Below are 24,900 nucleotides of genomic sequence, written 5' to 3' on the forward strand. Positions count from 1 at the left end.
GATGGCGGATCCAAGATGGCATGTCAAATGAAGTCATAATTAACAAAAATGGTTTCATTTTGTAGAGCAACCTCAGACAGGGCTATCTAATCGATGTAAATTTACTTCGTGTCCAAACAGAACGAAAACCCAGGGGAGGGGTTCCATCCACCCCTCCCCACCTTGTACCACGGGGGGGGGGGGGGGAGGGCTATGAGTTAGCTTCATCATCATCGTCATCTTTATTTAAAAACACGGTAAATACATCAGGCATTAACAACCTTGTACGTTCGAGGGTTAAAAGACTGACACAGGATAGACTGTTTTGACAAGTAAATTATGTGGTCTTCTTTGTTATTGAAGCATAATATTAAACACATTGATTTGGAATGATTTCGCCCTAGAAAGTAGTTTTTTTTTTAAATATACGATTCCAATATAGGATTTCAAAGTTTTACATTTAGGGTGGAAATTAACGACTTTCCTGCCCTCAAAGTTATGTCTAAGTTATGTTTTCCCCTCACAAAATAGTAAGGGGAATGGATCGACTTAACTGCTAACATGTGCCTTGCCATTACATGACGTCATTTTGGTGACGCTCATCAGGTTCTTATTGTACGTAGCTCGTGCTCGATAGCGTTAAAATAAGAATATCTAAAGATCTGAATTGACTACTCTCCTCCAATGGGGCTTTTCAGGGCCAATGGAAACAAATGATGAAACAAATAATTCAAATGAACATAAAATGGTTAAAAATCCCAATTGGCAGGAGGCAGACCAGTTGGCTGTTTACAAACGTGGCAGAGGAGTTGAACTCAAGAGTCTAACGAGAAACAACTCCAGCTTAGTGGTCAGAGCTGGAATTGAATCTGCGACCTCGGGATTTCAAGTCTAGCCGCCCAACGCTGGCTCCGTCGCACAACCGGTCGGTCTAAAACTGCTTGGAATACAGACTGCAGTCTACAAATTCTCTAAGTACACATGTTGTTATTTCCATTATCGAGTTCGAAAGGTAAAAAAGACTAACCCTGGGCATCAATTATTCAGGCTTATCGGAATGAAAGTCCGGAGGGTACTCCCAGAAAAATTTGGTGAGGGTGCACGGCCCGCTTCATAAAACCCTTAACCCTATTGTTTAATTTCCTTGCAATACAATCGCTACAATTCAATCAGATTACAATTTATGTCTCATTTTTGCATCAGAGCCGCAAAAAAGTTTTTTTTTCCCCCAAGACATTGGCCAAATTGAGTTCTGTAGGATATTCCTTTGAAACAAGATATCTTCAGCTTTGTTCTGATCAGATTAAATTGCAGAGTTCACATACTTTGCGAGACTGATGTCAAATGGTCTGCAAACGAGTGCGTGTCTGAGCCAGTTAGCAAGTGCGCTAAAACTGTCTCTGAATATTGAGTATTCCACAGTCTGGTGATTCCAATTGCGGTTTATTCCAAAAGCTGTCAGAGATCTTTGCCGTAGGAAGTACCGTCACAAAGATTACACAAAGTCTTCCGAACGCAAAACCGTGCGAACGTTTTCTGGCCTTCAGACACACAACTTTTACTGCTGTTGACGAGGTGTCGTGCAAACGACAACGCTAACATCATGGCAAACATTTCATCTAATACGTCTACTGACCCAAACAAGTAAGCGAAACTATTTTACAATATTTTGAAGAATATCCGACCACTTCTGAAACCTTATTGTTGTTATAGTGTCGGAATTATTCGACCAACGAGATAGTGAGCACTTGCCGAGTCAAGTTTTGAGGCATAGCCAGATTCAGTCGTATCCAGTTTCAGTTAGCGATATAGTAATACTAATAGCTTAATAATAACTTTACTTACATAGCGAGCATATACAAAGCTCTATATCGCTTCACAGTCACGAAAGTAAAACCAAATATAATAACTCAAACTAAATTAAGTATAAACTTTAAGATAGAAATAATTATCTAAAAGCAATTCTGAAACGATGAGTTTTTTAACGCGATGTAAACACGGCGGCCGATGGACTTAACTTAATTTTAAGTGGCAGATCATTCCACAGTTTGGAGCGGCAACTGAGAAGGCTCTGTCTCCCTACGTTTATAGACATATCCTAGGAACTTCCAAACTGATATTTTCCAACAGATCTTAAACTCCTCGGTGGATTATAGTGGACTAAAAGTTGACCTACATAGGAAGGTGCGAAGTTATTAATTGCCTTGTAAGTCAGTAATAAAACTTTAAAAGCAATTCGCTGCTCCACCGGAAGCGAATGCAATGCCTTTAGGATAGGGCATACATGCGCAGCCTAGGCTGTTGAACTACAAGACACCCAGCACAGTTTTGAATCCGCTGAAGTTTGTCACGGTATTTATTTCAATTTGAGATGCAAATAAGCTGCTGACGCCTGAAGTCTGTTGACAGTTTTAGCGTACAATATGTATAATTCAGATTCATAAGCAGCTGTATTGTACCGCTAATCATACATTTTATTTTGAGTGTAAACCGTCACGGTATTTATTTCAATTTTATGTCCATGGTACGTTCTCGTCACGGACTTATAACTTTACGAGTTGACGGCACGAAGAGAGAAAAAACCAAGCCAATAAGTTCTTTGAAGAGAATAGACACCGAAAAATCGCATTTTCTATAGTTTTAACTTCAAGAACGCAGCCAATAAATGGACGATCGTGATGTCTCTCCACTATCCCCTGTAATAATGCGTGAAATATTTTCGCTCGCACGCGACTGGTCTAAACGGGTCACGTGACTGAATGAGCCAGCTTTATCTGCGGCATATCGCAGGGATATCGATCGCATGTAAACTCAGTTGTGTGATAAGGTAATTAACGTAACGATTCGCGCTGCAATTGTACGGTGAATTTAACTGGAGATACGATCAAATAGCACTCCTCTGCTCCTTGTGCTACCTGTAAAAGTTATTACCCACTAAAGTGAAAGTCTCAAGACTTTTTTGTGTCTTGTCTTGTGACTTGTAAGTATATTAATTAATCTACAACTCTTACGATGACACCTTTTTCCGTCCCTCAATAGTCCTAAGACCTTACTAATTTTATTTTACAGTACTCAAACTTTTAACTTTTTTAGACAGTGTAGTTTGAATAATGACTTAGAAATTGAAATCACCCTCGCCCAACACCTCTAACACTCCCATTGGCTGGAGGGCGAGTGCAAATTTTCGAAACTACAATCGGCGACAAAATTGTCGACGCATTCACCCTTTTAACTCCCTATTTCGTCACTGCGATCCCTTTTTGCCTTCCTAGCTTGTCCTTTCAACCCCCCTCAACCCCAAACAATGTTGTGTGGCAATCGCTGCGATCGTGAGCAACAAACAAACAACATTGAATGGGGCAGCGGGGTCTTTTCCACAGTTTACTGCGCGATAAAAAGAGTCGTGTTATTTGGTACGCTAAAAGTACTATTGAAAGACAATGTGTCAACTAATTATGTCGCCGATTGTAGTATTCTGGTTTCGTTGTAGGGATGAGTGCATTGCAACTATAACTGAAAAGACATTTGACCTCTGGTGCCTTGCTCCAGCTGTAAGTATCAAACAAATACAGTATAGCTAAACATTGTTCTCTCTCTGCGACGGGCATTCGGTTGTACCATTATTCGCATTAGCGTCAGAGTATGGACCAAAGCTGTTTAACGAATCGTAAAAGAGGGTTAAACAATGGGTCTAATTAGAGTACGCAAATTTATACGTGCAATGAAGAATTCAAACGAGAGATACCTGATAAAGGTAACCTTTATCAGAAAAGTGGATAATTATAAAGTCACAGTCAATCTTCCGCAGGGGTTCGAACGTTCGTTATAGAAATCCACTGTGCAAAGTGAGTGCATGCGCAAAGTCGAATGGATCTCTCGCCTTTCGCCTTCACGTAGCCTTGCGCCTGCACTCAGATCTCTCAGCGGATTCTCCCTACCTGTGAAGAAACCTTTAAGCCTCTACGGAGAGGAGAGAAGTTGATAGATGTACGCTCTCTCTCCCTACCTAATTGAAGGGTGGCGCAGACGTAAGAGGTCACTGCGGATTAGATAAACCAAAGGACATTGGGGCTGGGGTGACAATATTAATTATTCTGCAGGTTTTGGTGGGCTTGTGTCATGGTTATCACTTGATTTAACTTGTGCGGCCTTATTTAGTACAGTTCAAAGGGTTATGTTGTTTGCAAGTGCATAGTCTGCTTGGCTTTGTTATCAAAAACATATTTTACAATAACTGTCTAATTTCTCGCGCACTGAGTGGCTCATTTTTATCCTCAATAAGAGTACAGACGGATAAAATTTTAATTTATGCAAGCTTCTAAGTTTAACTTTCAGCTGTCAAACTGTCAACTTTTTAACCAATGAGATTTTATGGACTTTTTAAGTAGCCAATCAAAAAGCGAGAAAAGCTTTTGACAGTGTTTGCGTCATTTTGAATACAATTCACTTATTTTTCTTTACGACAAGGTTACGGCGTCTTTTCCCCTCATTTATGCTCGGCATTTGACCATTTTGGGGTCTTGTTATTGTAAAAGACAAATTGACGTCAGTTTTTTATGCGTCTGTCCTCTTATTGATTATAAATTTCTTCATAACATTGTCAAAGTTTACAGCCAAACCACTCGCGTGCGGCTCGTGGTTCCACAGGCACTTTGACAATGTTATGACGCAATTTATCATCAATAAGAGGACAGACGCATAAAAATTGACGTCAATTTGTTAAATGTAAAGGTAAAGATAAAGTCACCATACGCGGAGCCAAGTGACAATTAGGCCGGAGCTTATCCTGGTTTTTGTAGCATGAAGCGACTAGGAGTATTTCTACTCCCCCTTGGATGGGATGCAAGTCCATCACAGGGTTAACCTCAGCATTAAATTCGGCGGTACCCATTTGTACACCTGGGTGGAGAGAGGCACTGTGAGAGTAAAGCGTCTTGCCCAAGAATTCAACGCAATGTCTCCGGTCAGGGCTCAAACCTAGACCGCTCGATCCAGATCTAGAGTCCACCGCGTTAACCACGAGGCCATTCGTCCGTCCGCAATGACATAATCTGCTTTTCCATATTCTTTCTCAGCTGGTCATAATATTGATACTGTCTTGCTTCAAGCGTCGAAGCAATTTCAAACTTGAGTACTGCAATGGGTATCCTGGACTATTGATGTAAGTTTAAATTCCTTATTACTTTTAATTTAATAATTAGCCTCAGCTATAGAGCTATATGATATGATGTAAAATTACAAACACCAGTCCTTAAAAAAAGCTATTTGGCTGATGTCTCCTTTTGTTGAAAAACGGAACAAAACTGTTGCATTGTTTCAGGTCAGTATACCTTATAATAGACCATATTTGTATTCACGGTATTAGACTGGAACTAGCTTGAAATGGAGGCTCATGCGGGGGAATATCATTAAAAAGAGATTGACGTCATTTGCATTTGAAAAGACTCCTGCATTAGCCTCGGTTGCAAGCTAGTTCCAGTCCAACATTGAGAATACGAATTTGGTCTACTCTCCACCAAGGCTGCATTCCGACCCCCATCCCCCCCTCCCTTAAACCGTGGAAAAGCACTCAGTCCTGGAAAACCAGAGTAAACATTTTATTGTATTAAGACATGAAATATATTAATTTATGGTATTTACTACAGCCAAGAATTCTTCCTTCCTCCATTTCAGACCAATCAACTTCTTAGGCAGTTTCAAAAACAGATTTACAATCGCTGCCACCTTTGGGGCAACCGCCAGTACATTTTTTACAAATGCCAGGTCTGGATGGTTTACCCTACCCGGCCCTGCATGGCTCACAGGTGGGTAAAAAACAAATCTTATTATATAACCAATTATTTCATTCTTAGAGATTGGCTGAGAATAGGCCAATTTATGTTAATTTTTAATTTGCACTGCAGTGCAAAGTAGCGCGCGCACTTTCGTTATTTTTTCAGTCATATGATAAATGAGTAATCGTATGAAAGCTCAAGCAATTAAGGATTTACACTACTTGTGATATTTCTTTGAAATTGCACTCGACTTAAAGCTCGTGAAATCTCGAAAGAGTTTCCAAATATCACTCGTAGTGTAAATTCTTAACTGCACATGCATTCATACGATTACCTATGCAAATCACTCGATTACAAAAGTGTAGAATACCATCATTATAATATTTGTTTTTGTTTTTGTTTTTGATGTGACACCATTAAGGTAACAACATTAAATCACATTTTAATAGTAGTTGTAATGTACGTTTGGCCGCAAATGTACTGAAGAAATTGTCATTAGAAAACAAACAAACAAACAAATAGATGTAAATCAGGGCAGCTAACAACAAAGCAGAGTTGATGCCCTTTAATTTATTGCACTTTGCTACCATTTTTAGCTGTATTTTTTTCAAGTGTCTGTCAGGATTTGACATATTGATCTCATAACGCTAAATGAAACAAAAGTTTTGTCGTATTTTTCGGTTATGTTATTTCAAAACATTGCGTGACAGAAAAGGGCCAGCACGGACCTAACTTTCAACTGCGTAAAATTGTTTACTAAATAGGGCAAAATGCTATCGTTAAAGAAAAAAGCCAGTTATGAGTTATTCCATTCTTGGATTATAATTATGGAAATTAGTCTTTTATTGGAAATTTAATTACAAATTTATTATCATATTATTATTTTCTTTTCTTTACAATCAGTTTTCAATTTACTTATTTCTGTCCTCACTTATGGAATACTGTTCTACCCATTTTTTGCCTGCCTCACAACCGAATACAAGCTGGTTGGATCACTTCTTGGTTTTCTTTATGTCAGTATCAGGTAAGACTATAAAGTAAAACTAGAATCTTGGTCATATTTAAAGCTACCATGTCTTTCGCAGAGTTAAACGTTGCTAGCGAAACACAGCATACGGCATAATAAAAGACCACATGGAAATGCGTAAAGTACTTCGGCAAGGGTTAAAACGACCTTGAAAAGGAACAATTCATAGGATGTCAAATACGGACTTGGACTGCATTTACCGTGCGGCAAACGTGCGACAAAGAATGATTCGTGTGAATCTACATGCGTACGGTCCAGTCGGAACCCTTCGTCTCGCGCAGTACCGTGCTCTATCAGCGAATTGACAGTAGTGGAAGGATTAATGATACCTGCTCAGTTTCAAGTAGAACACACTGGATATTTAATAATTGAAATTAAAGAAATGAACATTGGACCTCTGAGCTATACCAAAAAGACATAGTGTTAAATTAAAATTAGCTTTCAGTTTAACTGCCAAGTTTGCAATCACGTGTTCCGTACCAGGCCATTATTTGTTTTCTCGTGCTGGTTAATCTAGTGGTAGAGAGTTTATGTTCTTGGGCATAAAATATGTTTTCGGCCTGACTCAGACTCATTTTAGCCCAAGCCGTTAGGCGAGGGTTTAACTGGGCTCTGAGAAGGGCCCAAAATATATTTATGCCCAAGAACATAAACTTTGTTACTATTATTATCACTTTGGAGGGTATTGAGAAATTAAAAACTGAAAAAAAAAAAGACAACAAAACAGTCTGAACAATCACGCGAGCGTTAACAAGTTGAATGACTTTTATTTTCCCTCAATGAAAATACACAATACATCAAGCGAAGCTGGCTAGAAATTACAAAACCTTGCCATTTGAGTTTCACCGACGTTGCAATAAAACGGCGCTAACATTGTAATGGCTTCTCGATTTTAAATGCCTGCTTACGTCGTACGATTGTTTGATTCTCATTTTTTCATTGGTTTATTTCAGCGGGCTAAATAGCCCGCCAAATTCTCCATTTTAGCCCGCAACATGCGCCGCAATGCCCGACAAAGTGATATAAATATAGCATATTGCTATATACGATTGTGCGACGCAACGACTGTCACTGATTGTTGTTTTTGTTGACCATACAGGTTTTCTTTCAAACTTGTGATTGATTTACAGTGCAAAAGTTCTTATGAAGTGAGGAACATACCAGTTTGATTCATGTTTTGTTTCACTGTGTTTATCCCAGTGTTATCATGATTTAGTTTACTGTGTTGTACGATTATGTCGAGTGTGTAAATGTGTGCAAATATTTTGCAAGCCGGATGCTAGTTAAATTTTTGTGCAAATGCAAAGCTTTGATTAAGGTAACAACCCGTGCGAGGGGCAACGCCTTTCTGTTACATGTAAATTATATATACGCTATAAAGGATGCAAGTGCTTCTGTAACAAGTTGCACTAGGGAATCTTTTTAGTAAACGTAGAACGTTGGTTAAGGTAGCAACCCCTTTGGGGGGCAACGCCTCTAAAGAGTACGTTTCTGAACGGTTTTTGTCCCTGTAGGTCAAGGCCCTTTGTTCTAAAATAGGGTGCATGCATTTTCATGCGATGATAAAGAATATGGTATAGAGGGTCACTAGTTTGTCAGTGCTAACTGTAAAGTGTTTTTACCCTCGTTAAATAAAGTTCTTCTTCTTATTATTCTCCTTCTCCTTCTTCAACCCTTGATAAATTATTACGTTAACAGCGACCATTCCTTGGTAGCTGAAATCACGAATCAAACAAGACTGAACTGATACATATTCCGTAGGTTATTATTCGATTTGGGTAACAAATTGTTTTGGGTGCAATACCCCCTTACAGAAAATTTAATGATTTTCCATGTTTTTTCTTCCAGAAAAATTTGAAGATATACCAGTATCTTGAACTGCTTGGTGAGGTTCCAAGCTACTTGTGTCTTCTGTTTATTGCCATGAGGTTTGGTGTTCTGCTCTTCCTAGAGGTCCGACACAAGTGGTTTAAATGCACGAGTGAGGTGAATAGATACATAGGCAGTCCCACATAATGCGAAACTGTTGATGGGATGAATAATCTAGGACCAATTGCCAGACGTACTTGTAACTAGCCGATGACATCAATGACATCAATGGGTATCCAATGGGAAATCGACGGCTACTCAATTGATTAGTCATTGATTATTGCCGATGATCAAAGAGTAATCGAGGAATAATCAATAGGCCACAGAATTTCAGTCATCCATTAGTCATTGATTGCGTCCATTAGTCATTGATTGTACTAGTGAATCATCGACACAATCTGATGATTACCCTGTGACCGTTGTCAATAATCGATGACTGAACAATTGTTACTCTTTGATTACCCAACGACTACTCATCGATGTCATTGATCATGGATGGGTATGTTTGGCAATTGGCATTGACTGGGTTCCCCTATGCCCTCCGTGGGAAAACAGCTCGCAGGACGTTGGATTTTGCAAAGATCACTGCAAAAAAGATCTTTATAAGAATGTACAATTTCCTAAAAGATTCGACGAGGATCTTAGAGATCAAGATATTTTTCCCATGTTTTTGTAGATCTTTTCTTATTCCCTTGGTTTTGTATTATCCTTAAGATTGTTGCAAGATTCGTACACGAACCCAAAAGTTCTTTGTACAATCTCGCAAGGCTCTCGGCGATCTTTGAGCATTGTAGGTGAAGACGCTAAGAGTTTGTTGATCGAAAGATCGATCATAAGTTTTTCAAGGATTCTTTAGGATCTTTCAAAACTTGTCACCCGTGATATGGACGTTAGAGCCGTTAAGCGAATAACCTTTTACCCAATACAGCGCTTCCAATAGACGTACCATTGCAAACCCACTATGGCCCTGGTGCAGACGTGTCATTTTCGAAGACGTTTCATTCTCATTATTAACAAACTTGTTCAAATCTATTTTAGAGACGTGGCCAAGCTCGGGCGGATGACGACGTGGCTTGTTTGATAGAAAAACAAGGGATAATCCATGTCGAACAGCTGCTAAATCCAGCATTAACCTCGTAAGTGTGCAATCCAGAACCTATTGGCACTTTATTGCATCCAGCCCCGTCGCCACTTCGCCGGAGAAATTTGAAAACGCATCTTTATTTCTACATTAGGCCTACCGTCATCTAACTGCACCGCTGTGAAATACGTTGACCACCGAATCGGAGCTGCACACACTGCATTTGGCAAACTTTATAAAAGTTTCTTCACGAAAAAAGACCTCAGCCGAACCACCAAACTCATGGTTTACCAAGCGGTTGTCTGGACACCGTACCAGAAGGACTTGAAGAAGCTCGAGCAATTCCACCAACGAAAGCTCCGCTCTATCCTCAACATGAAATGGGACGACTACACCACAAACGACTCCGTCCTGGAGCAAGCCAACGCTGTTAGTATTGAGTCCACAGGGGTGAAACATCGCCTCTGCTGGTCTGGTCACATCGCCAAGATGAGCGATGCTCGCTTGCCGTGACAACTTCTCTGCATCGGGCTGACCACCGGCTTGCGTCCGAGAGGACGCCCTCTCCTTCGCTACAAAGATCAGGTCAAAGCTACTTTCAAGAAAACTGAAATTGATCCGAGGAAATGGGAGACAACAGCGGCAAATCGATCCGGCTGGCGACGGTCCATTTCTTTCGGGACTGCCATGTCTGAAGCGGAATGGAGGTGCAAAGCCGGGGTGAAACGTGAAGAACAAAAACGCCGCCTTGCAGCCCCTCGTCCACCGCCCACCCTCCCGTGCCCTCACTGCCCTCGCAAATTCTATGCAAGGATTGGCTTGTTAAGCCACCTCCAAGGTCATCAAAGAAGAGGAGACCGTACTGTTAGAAGAAATTGATGCTTGGACGCGAGCCAACGCCGACGACGACGAGGCCTATCGTCCACCCTAATCCGTCACGAAAACGGAGCTTTTCGAAAACGTTCTTCAAACCGGAGAAATCTGAAAACGCGGGCTGTGCGTTTTCGTGTGAAGGGAAAACATTCTGAAAACGGAGCTTTTCGAAATCGATGATGTGTGATTTCCCTGCCCGAGTTTTCCTCAAACACAAATCCAAAATGACCGGTGACTATTGCGTTGTGTGGACGGAAAACAATTGATGCGATTTCAGAGTGAAAACAATGCTTTCAAAGTTCTCTGGCGTAGTGTGGACAAGGCCTAACCGAAACTTCTCACATAATGTATTAAGTGTAGTTATTTCTTGCTTACAGTGGTGTGGCAGAAGAGAAGTGGTATACAAGGCTGATTTATAGAATTTACAGACCAAGAGGAGGTTGGTTTTGTCATTCGAGTGTTCTGCCTTATAACTGTGTTATCCTTTGTACGTCCATCTCATTAAGATAAGTGAATATCATCTACAAAGATTTGAATAACTAATGGTAAAAGTAAGGTCCTGTTTTATTTCAGATTTTAAATTCTCGGCTCAGCTGATTTCCACTTTGGTTGTTGCAGCGATAATTGTGTTTCAGGTATGCCTAGACCTTCTCAGTAACTTGATAGAGGCGAGTTGTCTTGTCTCGGCAGCTGGTATAACTCTGGGGAGCAGGACAGCATTTTCCGATATGAGATATATGTCACGTGTCACGTAATGAGGATTAATTAATTTATTTACAGTACCCAAATTCGCAATTAGCCAATCAGAAGTCGTGGCTACTGTCCTGATATCCTGCGATATCAAGTCACTGACCTGATATGGCAACGATATCATGCTCAACTGGCCGAATTTGGGCACGGTGAATACCTAATCGTACAATGTACCGGCATATCAGGGTCGGTTGGTATCGCCTTGGCTATTTTGGCTCGCCTTCGTGTCCCAAAAACACCAACCAACGCTCGACCAATCTTGCCTAATATGCCGTCGAAGCGTACCAAAGAGATAGGTATAAGTAGTTAAATAAGCAACGCCAAAGCAGTAGAATAATCGACGATTTGAAAGTCTAGAAACGGTTACAAGTGAGAATGCGTAGTCAACTTCGACTCAGCTTTGACTCACTGTCCAGCAGGGACAACTTTGTTTCTTATATAAACAATCAAATAAAGCTGCCTTGGAAGGGAAGGTTGTGTCCACTTTCTCGGGACCATTCAAATGGGGACTAAGACGTACTGGCCTTATGAGAACCTTTCTTTAGAGCAACATTTTTCTATTAAAAGTAAGAAAGCTATTGCATAAGAAACTAAACCATATTTAAAAGAAAAAAAGTATGGTGGTTTACGTTTTTCTTATCATACGTTAGATATTGGAGTACAGCTCCAGCGTGTTCCAGCATTAGCTGGCATTTGCAAACCGTGGGGAACAGTTTAACCGATGTCACATAATTATCTTTTGTTCTTTTGTGTACAACAAAGCACAACAATCTTCGGTTGATCCTTGTTTCCAGTTCCTGAGAGGTTGTTTAGACCTTCTGAGCTCTGCTCTAAAAACAGTTTCTTGAATCACACTATGAAATATAATTTCTGGAAGTCTTGGAGACAAAACAAGATAAGATTGGTCGGTGAGAAAGCCAAATGTTGTTTATTGTTCTGCTTTACCCTGAATTTTTCCTGTCTTTTTTTTTTTCAATCAGTCTCTTATAGATGTTGTGGCAGTATTGGAATACTTAAAGCGAACATGCCTGATTTTATGTGACAATGACTCGTTCTGCGACACCATGGTACGTCTTGGATTCGGTAAGTCCGTCTTACCAAGCAACACTGAAACGTCACATGACAGGTAGAGAAGAGAGATGTATTGCATTGGTTGAATACATCCTCGTTATAGTAGGCGAGTTGCAATTGGTCAATTAAGACCTTCAGTAAGCATTGCGAGTGTGGGATTGAGTACAAGTACGACTTTTCAAACCTATTTCACCGTGTGCTTTCATTTGTTACGTTTCACTCCAATCTCGCACCGTTCAGTAAATTAAAAAGTTCTTTATACACAATTTGTTAGCAATATAGTGAACGTAACTGGACTGAAATTTGAAGAGTTATACTGGTATTGCTCTCGCACTCGTACTGAAATCTGAATTGAAGTTCCCTAATTTTACGGGCTGCACCATCTGTGTTCCGTCCGCTAGCTTAACGCGAATGTTTTTCTTGTATCCAGGCCGAGATACCGTGGATATATTATTAAACATATTGTCAACCTCCTATTTGCGGTCTGTACTGCAAGCTACAAACCCTGGTTTTCTCTTTCGATGATGGCCTGCTCAGTCAGCAGTCATTCATTCAGCCAGTCAGTTGGTCAATCTGTCACTTAGTCAGAGTGTCAGCTAGCCAGCAACCCAGTTTATAAGTCAGTCAGTCAGTCAGTCATTCAGTTGGTTGCTCAGTCGGTCGGTCGGTCAGTCAGTCAGTCGGGTAATCCATCGGTCACCGACTCAACACAACAGTGCTTTTGGGATCTAATAGTGTCTATTTAGTACTAAGTTTGGTTTGGTTTGATTATTACAGGTTCTCTGCAAGGAGGATATATTGTCGCTGCATTCTTCTCTATCCTAATTCTGCTGCATTTCATGAAATGCCATCGGTGAGCCGTGCTAAACTGACTTAGATTCTTCATCCCTTTCGTTAAGTTCTCTCTCTATTCTGTCGACTTGTTTCTTTCCTTTTTTTACAAGAGGTAGAAGATCTGTATGGGCCTTAGATGACATCTCAGATCTGGGATCTGAAAAATCTACTGACAGCTGAGAAAGTAGTCGAAATTATAACTGTTAGCTGAGAAAAGGATGAAAATTTAATACACCGATGATCTTGACAAATACTTTTTCAAACAAATGTGTATTGGTTTTATCAGTGACCAAAACTTTGATCTCAAAATTAGTTGGCATGATAACAGTAAATATAGTTTTTTTTAACCGAATTGTTAATGAATGGAATAGTTAACCTAATCACATTAGAGAAGCAAATTGTACTGGAACTTTTAAAAGGAATGTTTTAAGTTATCTTATGGATAATTAGAATATTTGTGTATTTGTATTTGTATTTGTATTTGTATTTGTATTTGTATTTGTATTTGTATTTGTATTTGTATTTGTATTTGTATTTGTATTTGTATTTGTATTTGTATTTGTATTTGTATTTGTATTTGTATTTGTATTTGTATTTGTATTTGTATTTGTATTTGTATTTGTATTTGTATTTGTATTTGTATTTGTATTTGTATTTGTATTTGTATTTGTATTTGTATTTGTATTTGTATTTGTATTTGTATTTGTATTTGTATTTGTATTTGTATTTGTATTTGTATTTGTATTTGTATTTGTATTTGTATTTGTATTTGTATTTGTATTTGTATTTGTATTTGTATTTGTATTTGTATTTGTATTTGTATTTGTATTTGTATTTGTATTTGTATTTGTATTTGTATTTGTATTTGTATTTGTATTTGTATTTGTATTTGTATTTGTATTTGTATTTGTATTTGTATTTGTATTTGTATTTGTATTTGTATTTGTATTTGTATTTGTATTTGTATTTGTATTTGTATTTGTATTTGTATTTGTATTTGTATTTGTATTTGTATTTGTATTTGTATTTGTATTTGTATTTGTATTTGTATTTGTATTTGTATTTGTATTTGTATTTGTATTTGTATTTGTATTTGTATTTGTATTTGTATTTGTATTTGTATTTGTATTTGTATTTGTATTTGTATTTATATTTGTATTTGTATATTTGTATATATTTTTAAATTTTAATAAGTGGGGACATCCCTAGTATGGTGCCTCTGCGCTTTTGGTTGTCTCCTTCTCCACTGCTTTTTGTTTTTGTCCGTTTTTTTTTTTTTTTTTCTTTAGTTAGCTATCTTAATTATTCATAATGCATTCGTATTGTATGGAGTAAATCGTAATAAATAACTAACTAACTAACTAAATAAATAAATAAAAGTAATATAGAACAAACGTATTCTTTTTTGTTTGTTTGTTTTTTCTTACTTTGGAGACAAATAACCTTACAATACTCAGTGAAAGTTATCGATTTTAATTCAAGCTTGTCGAATTGACAAAGCAAAGTGTTATAAGATTTCAAATTAAAAGGTTTTGTTTTCCCTATCACTGATGTACCTTAAGTGTAATGTTGTTTCGTCTGTTTCACTTAGGGACCATATTTTTCAGCTGTATCGTGGCCAGATGACATTTTCTCAAGATGTGTTTGTTTCTCCTGCACGACTAGTGGTAGGTTTACATTATATTCAACCCAGAAAATTGCATCAATTCTGCCTTAATTTATGGCACATAAAGAAAAAAATAAGACAAATTTTAGACCTAACTAGTCCTCATAATGCTACTGAATATCAGTTTTTCTAACAATAACACAAGTTCAAAATGGCGCGGTGATGCATTGAGAAATCAACCTTTTACACCCAAAATAATCTAAACATTTCGAAAACAGTGAGACCGGGTTTCCTCGAGAGGTGAATAACGTTATCCACCGGATAAATCACTATTCAGCGGATGGTGTTGTTTTTCGATGGATAGCGTTATTCAGCCTTCGAACAACCAGGGCCTGGAATGCAAAGAAGAAAACGGCTGCTGGCTCGTCGCTCTACTCTGAGATTTCCTGCAATCACAAGATCAAGCCTGAAATTGCCATTTCTGATCATCTCAGCAAATATGTTAGTACGCTGATCGTATGCAAAACGTGTTTTGACAACTGCGTGGTATGCGGCCATGTTTTTTCTGTGGGTAAACGTTAAACACCACCTGCGCATGTTAATCTGACGCCTCTATTCGCTCGCTTATTCCGCCCCCTTGAACAAGAAATAGAAATCCCATGCCGGCCGATGGCTTGCTACTGAAAAGATCTATGTATCGCCTCGAATCGTTTTTTTCTTTTTCTTTTTCTTTTTTTTTTTTTGTTTTTTTTTTGTTTTGTTTTTGCTTTTTTTTCTCGAAATCGTCATAAGTATGGAATTGTTCTCCCGAGTTTCAGACGTTTCTTTTTTGTGAAGCATGTAAATGTTCTAAACAACAAAAGTTTTTCTCAAGCTGCTGATCGTTATTATTATTTCTCAGGGAAGAAGTCTTCGATTCTCTGGATATCAGATAGCCTATGTCTTCACTGGTATGGTATATCTCGTGTTAAAAAAAAATTAAGTATGTATATGACATTATCAGCGGTTTTCACGGATTATGAGGCATACGTGAAGACATTTTTTACCTTAATCTTTCTAGTGCTACCGGTAACAACAAAGGGAATTTTAAAGTGGATTGTCAGCCAGAAGAGATATTTCTTTATTCCTAATCTTTCTAGAGCTGGCAACAGCGAAGAGCTATGCAAGTCGTGTAAGAAAACTATTCCGTTTGATTTGAAAGATGTGTTATTCTCTCAGAGTGCAGTTGTCTTCCCAGCGTTTCCTCTAACTTCATTTCAGTGACTGTTAAAGGAATGATTTTACAGCTCGGCGCATGAGCAAGCTCATTCGATTGCGTCGTTTATGAAACAATCCAAAGCGAGCTGATGACTTTTTCGGGGCCCTTTCCTTTAATACATTCTCGGTTAATTGCAAAAAAAAAAAAACAACAACTGAATTGCGATGGAGTAGATTTTTCTTATCAAAATCATTTGTATGTTCTAATCCCTATGCATCGATAAAATCTGTTCTTAACCAATCGGATGCGAACAGAAAATTCATGCGTTCCAGAGAGTCCAAAATAAATCCTTCGGGCCAAAGAATAAATTCCATGGTCAATATTGAGACGGATTCCGCTCAAAGCTCGAGCAATGGTTGCAAAAATTATTTACCAAAAATCTACCCATAGCACGGTAACTTTGGGAATGCTATTTAAAACAACTCACTTTAGTTCATTTCTCTAAGTGACCCCGCGATTAAATTCTCAAGCATTCACGAGAAAGTTAATGTCAAACCTAGTAAGAATGATTAAAGCGTGTGTTGTTATGTTTTTAACTGACCCGAAACGTCTGTTTTTATTGAAATATGGGTAACTTCAAGTTCAATTTTCGCTCACGGGGTCAGCTTGAGAGCTTAAGTCTCGATAAGTTTTTCTTAACTGTGTTCAAAATATTACCATGCCATGGGGTTTGTTTGGTAACTTAATTTGTGCCATTATTACTCGAATGTTCCACGGAAATCATCGTAATTCGACATTTTCTACCCGGTTTATGTACCCCAATGTACATAAACACAACCTGCAGCAGTCTCTACCACCAATCCGTTCTGGTCAAGACATAATTCAGCCATCTCAATTTGCTAGAAACATCGGTGTGATATTTGACAGTATCATGACTATGCCTCCGCATATCAAGTCTATTTGTAAATCAGCCTCTTATCATCTGCGCAACATCTCCCGGATAAGGAAATTCTTATCTACGAAAACCACCGAGATCTTGGTCCATGCTTTTGTGTCTTCTTGTGTTCTCGAGCTTTTGCTGTTTCCGCTCCTGAACTCTGGAACAGTCTACCTGTTTCTACCCCCTCATGTGACAATCTAAGTTCTTTTAAATCTAAACTCAAAACTCATCTTTTTAAGAAAACTTGTTATTCTTAGCGATTTTTACTTTTTATTACTTTCTTAAATGCATATTTTTAATTATTAAGATTAGTACAGCTCATTTTGGCGAATTGTACAGCGCCTAGAGCAGGCATGGATAGGCGCTATATAAATATTTATTTATTATTATTATTAATTCGTCGAAATCGTTCTTGATATCTTGCAATCAGTCATCAGTTCTACTTCCACAAAATTAATTGTCCTAAAGGACTCCTGCTGAACCGAGACAGCACATGACTGATCTGAGAAAAATAACCATACAAAGTACTTCGTATCTTTGTCTGTCTTTTCATCTGAATCTTCTTGATTTTTACTGTCTAGGGAATGTCGTTATGGGATTTTTTATGGCCGTAATTGCTCTGATTCTGGGATTTATATTCCGTTACGCGAAGGAGATTTTCTCTGCGGAAACCTTAACCGAATTGAAAGGGATCTTGATAGCGATGCTGTAAGTTTTACCTTGATATTATTTTGATATATTGTACTTAGGTTACAATTTAGAAACAGTTAGGAAAAAGATTAATACAACACTAACTCAACATCCCCATCTATCGATCGAAATCGATCAGTCAGTCAGTCAGTCAGTCAGACAGACAGACAGACAGTCAGTCAGTTCGTCAGTCAGCAAGTCAGCTAGCTAGCTAGTCAGTCAGTGAGTCAGTCAGTGAGTCAGACAGACAGACAGACAGAAAGACATACATACATACATACAGACAGACAGAAGTTTATTCATTCATTCAGTCAGTCAGCCTGTCAGTTATTTGAGAGTCAGTTGATCACTGGTCTTTTCAGAAAAAAAATGTCAAATAATATAATTAAATTGAAAAATCGGTAAAATAGACACCAGTGAAGACAAATTGTTTAACTATAAAGGCGATCTGAACCAGGACTTACAACAAAGGTTAATCCTGACCGTACAACGTTTTCATCCATAACTCCCATTATTGTTCTAGCTCCGTGAACGTGCAAAATGGTGCCCGCTGGGGATTACCCGCTGTTTTCCCGCAAAATAAATAAATAAATAAATAATGTTCTTTTTCCATATAATAAGTCCTTTATTGACCAAGCTTAATCGGTGAAGATTGCTGGATGTTGGCCTTTTTTGCTTGTTTATGGATCGCGACTCTATGTCGGTCCATAAACACGCAAAAAAGAGCTTGGCCAATATCCAGCCATCTCGACCTCACGCTTGATCCATAACCCATATATCTTACTTTACATCCAGAAAGACAGAAAGATATTGGTTTATTGTTTTTGAGTGTATTAAAATCCCAGTAATACCATTTCATTTTTCAGACCAACGGTCGGTATGGCAATTTCCCTTTGGGCATTCCAAAAGTTTCTTGAGCTCTTCGCCTTTCGTGACAGAGACTTTCCAAACATCGCTATTACTGTTGATAACAAGTATGGCCTGCTTTTCTGTTCTTTTCTTGCTTAACTAGAATGTCTGGAAAGCTGAAAAACGAATAACAAATAGCGAAGGGAAGAATTTGAATATTAAACGAGAGACATAGTACGTTGAAAAAGCTACATTCACAAGCATTTGTGTGACTGGAGCTATGCAAGTGTTTCTAAATGTTGCACATTGTTATTCGATTGCTTTAAGAATTGGCATTATTACTTAATTCAATTTTGAAAATAATATGGCAGGACCACAGCGAGGATGACCTGACATGGTGAAACATGAAAACGTTCTCTGGCTAAAGATATATAACAAACACAAACTTTCGAAAGTTCGTGTTTTCTACATACTTTTAACCAGAGAATGTTTTTATATTTCCTTTTTTTCCCCCTTTTTTTGTAATTATTATATCAGTTTTGCATGTGTAAGTTGAGTGAATGCATAAAGTGAATTATGATGTATCAAGTTGAACATAGCGCCAACCAAAATGTGATCTAGAGGGAGGTGAAGTTGTTTTCCAGACATGTCATTGGCAAGTGTATGGTGTAGGGCCAGATTAACTTACAAGGTTCAGAAAATTAGACTTAAAGCTACAGGGTACAATTGATTCCCTTTTTTATGTGGGTCACATGATTCTCTGTTTGAGCATGTTCTGTTCTTTTCTTGCGTGGAGGGTAGGGGGAGGCATGGAAGAAGCTTTCGTAGCAAATAGTATACAGAAAATAATTATAAATTATTTGGGGATTGTAGGGGTTTGTTTCAAAGACCTCAGTAAGAATTTGGTTCCCATCGCTACTTGGTAAATTTTTTTTTTTGTCTGTTCCATTGCTATCCCGTCTGAGTCAAGCTTGAATATATGGTTGCCTTAGGTTATAGGGAAACCATTTTCGATGGTTAGCTAACTGTTTACATTCATTTTACTCTTACTTATTACTGCTTCTTTTACTTTTCCTTGTTATAGACGGCTGTTCTCTATCATGGCTTACTTTTTCTTTTTCTACAACATTCTCCTTGGAGTGTTCTCGTGTTTGGTTCGCATCCTGAAAGGAATGTTGTTAGGCGTTGTGTTCTTGTCTCGTATCGACCGCACGTCCATGATGCAGGGATTCCAGACTTGGGACCAAGGTTTGAAAAGCAACTGTGTTATTCAGTGACACAGTTTTAAACTTTAATGATAGATTGGAGAAGACGTCCGTAGCCTGCCAGCGGATTCACGTTTTGGGCATGCGAGCGAGCTTCCGCACCAGACTCCTTTCCGCTTCGCTCGCCCACTCGCGCTTCTCGGCGTAAACTCAAAGGTGCGCCTGCTTGCAGGCTAACATGGCCATAGCTAAGTTCGTGAGAAGTGTCTCTCTTACGTTTGAGCCGCGTACGAATCCTTATAATGCAAACAGACACGAAGATAGCCCTTTTTTCCGAAAACCGATCTTTCTTGAAAAAGGCTAACTTAAGCTCGATTTATGAAGCTTTCACTTTTTAACCTGCGTCAAGCATGGTTCAGAGCCTAATTTGCACGAAATCTGAAATCAATCATAACTTTTCAGTGATTTACTAAAACAGTCTCCGACGTGGTAACAATTTGAAACATTACCGATGCCACTGTTGATTACTGCTACTGTAGTCTTTTAAGATGCAATGGGTATACTTTGTTAAAGACCTTACCGCACCATCAAACAAATAAAATAAAATAAAATATTAAATTCAACTGTTCTTTGAAGTAAGGGACGTTACAGCTTCAAAGATGCAGACGCTACATTGAAAATCTCCGGTATGTGTTTTCCTTATACCGTCTCTTTTCCGTCAGCCTTTGTAGCATATCTGGGTTTTATTCATTTGCTGGTGGCTCACAGTCATCCGGTGATGCTCATGTTTTGCCAGCTGCTCATCAGTAGAAACAAGGATAGGACTTTTCAGGAATCGCTAGAACAGGGTAAGTCAAAAACGCGCGCGCGATTCAGGATACAGGGGTGGTTAAAAATGGGAGCGGGGTGGGCGGGGGGGGGGGAAGGCAAGTTAGCTCTTTGCGGCTCAAACCTTTTATATATATATATACTTTAAATAAAAAGACTTACACTACTTACACTACTTATTACATACGCCACTTACGATACTAACACTTAGATTACTTATATTACTTACAATACAATACGCACACTCACGCTACTAACAATACTAATACTTAAACTGCTTATGATACGACATAATTAGATTACTTGCGCTATTTACAATTCTAGCACAGCAAAATCGTACCAGTTTACTCCTGTCAGTAATTTAAATTCGGAATTGCGAATTAAAGAAAATATACAAGGTATATATGCGCTTTGTTTCTTTTTCTTTCATTTCGCGGCTCAAACCTGCCTAACCATAAGTAAGAAGAGGATCAAGATTTTGAGAAATCCTTGAGAAGACTGTAAATATCGTAAAGTGCAGAGGTGCTACAAATAGGAGAGGGCGCCAAATGAGTCTCCTGTTACCCCGGGACTCAATCTTGGTGTATATAACAGTTGTCATGCAATAGACAGAAGCAGATCCTTATTACAAATAAACATTTCAATTGAACTAATTTTCATTCATTTCTTTTGTTTAGCTCATTTTCCTGAACTTCGCCTTCCGTGCATGTCTCATCAGGCGATCAACCGCTGGTTCCTTGCTGTGACTTTGCTGCGAAACCCGTCTCTCATCAAGTATCGTCGCCAGGGTGTTGTCAGACCTATTGTGAGAATACATGGCAGCATAAACGATGACTCCGCTGCGCTCATTTAGAGCGGTTTTCAATTGAGTGTCGGAACACTAATCCAAAGTAATCCCCTAGCCAATCACAAGGACGCAGACAGTCCGCTGAACCAATAAGAAATCAAAGCAAAATACCTAATAATTAGCGGGAAAACGTGTGCGAGTGAAGAATTTGGTTTTGCTTCTGATTGGGTGACAAAGACACTCGAGTGTTTTTTTTTTTTTCTGATTTTTTTTTTTTTTTTTTTTTTTTTTGACTTTTGTTGCAAATTACTTTCGACACTCAAGTGAAAAACTGCTGTAAGATAGAGGTTTCAGCGCCGGTTCAAACGTTTTGGAATACATATGTTAGCTTTTCTATTCTCTGTTAAGAAAATAATGATACATTGGCCACTGATCAATCGTACTGTTCGGTCGATATAGTCATTGGCCAAGTTCTCCACTTTGTTTATATTTAATTTCGCTCGCATCTTACCAAAGGGAAAAAAAAAAAGGATTTTGACCCAGTTTTTCAAAAGAGGGCTAACTTTGCGTTTGAGTTAATCCGGGGGTGAAATTTCTTATGATCAAGTTCCGTCGAATACGTGTTTTTTTGCGGCTCTTTCGCCTTCTCTGTTTCTTCTTCGTACTGTTTCAATTTTACTATATTTAACCCGAGGTTAGCGAGTAAGCCCATGTAGCGAGGTGAGTTAAATTTAACTCGCTCTTTAGCCAGAGGTTAGCCGTAACATATCTTCGAACAACAGCAAAATCAACAACAACAACAAACAAAGAAGCGAACGCAAGGTTTTCTTCTTGTAAAAAGGTTAACCTCAGGTTAGAACTTAACGTAACCCTCTTTGAACAACCGGGCCCTGGACCATTAAGCTAAATTTGGCAATATCAATTTTGTTTTATTTTGTTTTATTTTTTTTTTAACAATTTTTTCTGACATACGCCTGTGTATGTCTATTAATTATGTGACGCCACCTGCAAGGTTAACTTAAAACGTGCGTGAAACCTTGTGATTGTGTAAAAGGTTAGAGTGAAAATAAAATAAAAAAAATGATTATAGTTCGAGAAACAAATTACAAGGCGTGATTCAATTTTGAAGTGCACGCGGCGCAGAAATGTACGTAGTGATGAAGTGTTTTAGGACTGTAAAACAGTCAGTGTGTTATACTAAGAACAGTCAGTTCTCTGAGGAACGAGGTTTCCAAAAAGGTTATATATTGGAAGACAGAAAGATACTATGCTAAAACTGAAATCTTGGGTGGTTTTTGACACTATAAAATTGGATCTTATTTCGATTTGCAATAGCATTTAAACATGTGCATCAAATACTACAGTAAAAACTCGCATAAAGAACACGTGTTTTGGGGTTTCAGGCTGATTTTGTTCTTATACATCGGGTGTTTTCTGCAAAACCAGCCTGAAAATGTTTTTAAGGTGTTCTTAAATATTGCATGGACTACCAACAGATGAAATCAATGTGCAAGCACAACATTTTAATTAATTAATTAATGGATAACACATATATTGATCTACTCCGTACTGTACTTAGTATTGTACCCTAGTAGGTTATTCTAATCTAACTGGCAGCCAATTTTTTTTTTTTATGTAAGAACAATTTTCATCTTTCAGGCTGAATGTGTTCTTATGTATATGGTACCTTTCTGACCAAATTTCACCCTGAGTGTTCTTAATCCACTTCTTCTTTTATGCAGGTTTTTACTGTATTTACATTTTAAAACTTTGCAATAAAATTTCTTACATAAATACAAATCCAATATATATGCCACTTCCTGCCCTAAACACGCTAAATAGCTACTTTGCATGAAAGACTGTTTAATTTACGTTTTTATTTTTAAGAACATTAATCTGCACTATATATTAACAGTATACATAGAGAAAAAAAGGGCTGGAAAATATATGTTGAGAGTAAATACATTCTTGTTTTCGAATGAGAAGTAGCGGTTGTTGTTGTTTTTCTCTTGTTGTTGTTGTTGTTGTTGTTGTTTTTTCCTTTGGCGGGTAATCTAAGGAGTGAAATCTCCTAAAGAAAAAAATTAACTTATTTAACTTATGTCGATACTAATAGCGCTTTGTGAAAAGTGTGTATTAGTATATAAAACTCCCGTCTGCGTTGATATTTTCCGCCAATTAAAGTTGAAACTTAATTTAATAACTGAATTTGTAAATTAAGTTTGAAGTAAACTCGCCTCGCTCGCGCAAGTTAACCCAAACAGCCATTCACCTACAGATGGCAATATATAAAGGTACTGATTAAATTATGGAAATTATCAGATGCTTTTTCAAATGCAAACATTGTGGGGACCGCAAACGAAAATGCTGCTGGTATTCGTACAGTAACATCTGTAAAAGATCTGATCAGCCTCAAGTAGAAAAAAAAACAACTAAGCAAGGACGTGATAGATTTCAAAGACTAGTTAAAACTGAAAGCCAAGATCCAACCGTGCACAGCTGTTCAGTTTCTACCTTGTTGCTGGGTCAATCGTCAGCGCAGTGCAGCGAATTTTCAGTGGTATTTCAGTTTTGGGCGATTTCCACGGCGGTGTTTCGGTTTTCAAATAACCTTTCAGCGCTTTTCCGGTTTCTTGCAGGCCCCATTGCCTCCCTTAATATTGTGAGGTATGCGGCCCTGCGTAAGACAAATACCATGAAAATAGGATGAGACAAAGAAACTAAAGCGCCTGTCCCCTCTAGGCTAAAAGTATAAATTGCCATTCGGCGCAATAGATCCATTTTGCATTGTTACCAGTTGTTGTTTTTTTTGCTGCTGCAATATAACCCGGGAATATAAGGATCGACGGAAGCGAAAAACGTGTTCCCTGGATATTTTTGGACCTCCCAAAATAATACAGGTTTTTTTTTGTTTTTTTTTGTTTTTCCTGTCTTTGCTCATTTTTCATTTTTGCCTCTCTTTTTTCGTTTGGTTTTCGTCTCTCTGTTCTTTGTGGTGTATGTCTGGTGTGTTATTACTTCTCTCTTCAATATGTGACGTGTGTACTTTTGGATATCGTTTCGATATCCCAAAACTCCTAAAATATTGAACTGATTGCCTTTCCCATGAAGCCTTAATGCAGTTTCTCATTTCGTGCCTCAGACGGTCCAAGTCGCCCGCGGCCACGCGAGATTTTTCATCACACCAGCAATCGTCTTTCATTCAACTTCCGGTTTCCGAGAAATTAAGCCACTGCGCTCGGGCCTAAATTTCCGAGAAACTATGCGAGCGAGGAACTGAGGAAAAGACAGCTCTCGACAGCGCAGTAAATTTTGAAATGGCTGACAATTCAGCGAACACTGCAACCCAGTAAGTAGGTTTAATTTTTGTCTCAATGTAGTTTGTGTTGTTGAATTCAGGGGCCTGTTTCTCGAAAGCCCCGGAAAGTTTTCGGGCCCGAAAAGCCATTTTTAGTTGATCGGTACGGTATTTAAAGAGAGTTCTTGTACGGAATGGAACCTCTGTTTATACTCAAAATATGTGAAAAGAACAGCTCTGT

General features: G+C 38.4%; 1 protein-coding gene across 3 annotated transcripts; it reads left to right on the forward strand.

Annotated features, from left to right (window-relative positions):
- Positions 1-23: 23 nt before the first annotated feature.
- LOC145495991 (stimulated by retinoic acid gene 6 protein-like) lies at positions 24-24,146 on the forward strand. Of its 3 annotated transcripts, none has more exons than XM_081475594.1 (19): positions 90-2,806; positions 3,470-3,530; positions 5,055-5,140; positions 5,653-5,783; positions 6,657-6,777; positions 7,880-7,928; positions 8,629-8,766; positions 9,688-9,785; positions 10,981-11,042; positions 11,177-11,238; positions 12,334-12,436; positions 13,202-13,277; positions 14,850-14,925; positions 15,766-15,814; positions 17,584-17,710; positions 18,559-18,666; positions 19,626-19,789; positions 20,469-20,594; positions 21,252-24,146. In XM_081475594.1, exons 1-19 carry the CDS (start codon positions 2,739-2,741, stop codon positions 21,425-21,427), a joined length of 1,881 nt encoding a protein of 626 aa, XP_081331720.1. In that variant the 5' UTR covers positions 90-2,738; the 3' UTR covers positions 21,428-24,146. The 3 variants fall into 3 exon arrangements, 2 of the variants coding, with proteins under 2 accessions (XP_081331720.1, XP_081331721.1); XM_081475595.1 differs by having other exon boundaries at positions 92-1,623; XR_014050510.1 differs by lacking the exon at positions 21,252-24,146 and having other exon boundaries at positions 24-2,806; positions 19,626-19,962; positions 20,469-20,529.
- The last annotated feature ends 754 nt before the right edge of the window (positions 24,147-24,900 follow it).

Source organism: Orbicella franksi, chromosome 8, assembly GCF_964199315.1.
Source record: "Orbicella franksi chromosome 8, jaOrbFran1.1, whole genome shotgun sequence".
NCBI lineage: Eukaryota > Metazoa > Cnidaria > Anthozoa > Scleractinia > Merulinidae > Orbicella > Orbicella franksi.

Bases quoted from the DNA above. Each gene is read 5' to 3' on its own strand.
- LOC145495991 (XM_081475594.1), top strand. From the start codon at position 2,739: ATGAGCCAGCTTTATCTGCGGCATATCGCAGGGATATCGATCGCATGT. The intron at 8,767-9,687 runs GTGAATAGATAC...AATCTATTTTAG, and splicing joins GGTTTAAATGCACGAGTGAG to AGACGTGGCCAAGCTCGGGC. The intron at 20,595-21,251 runs GTAAGTCAAAAA...TCTTTTGTTTAG, and splicing joins TCAGGAATCGCTAGAACAGG to CTCATTTTCCTGAACTTCGC.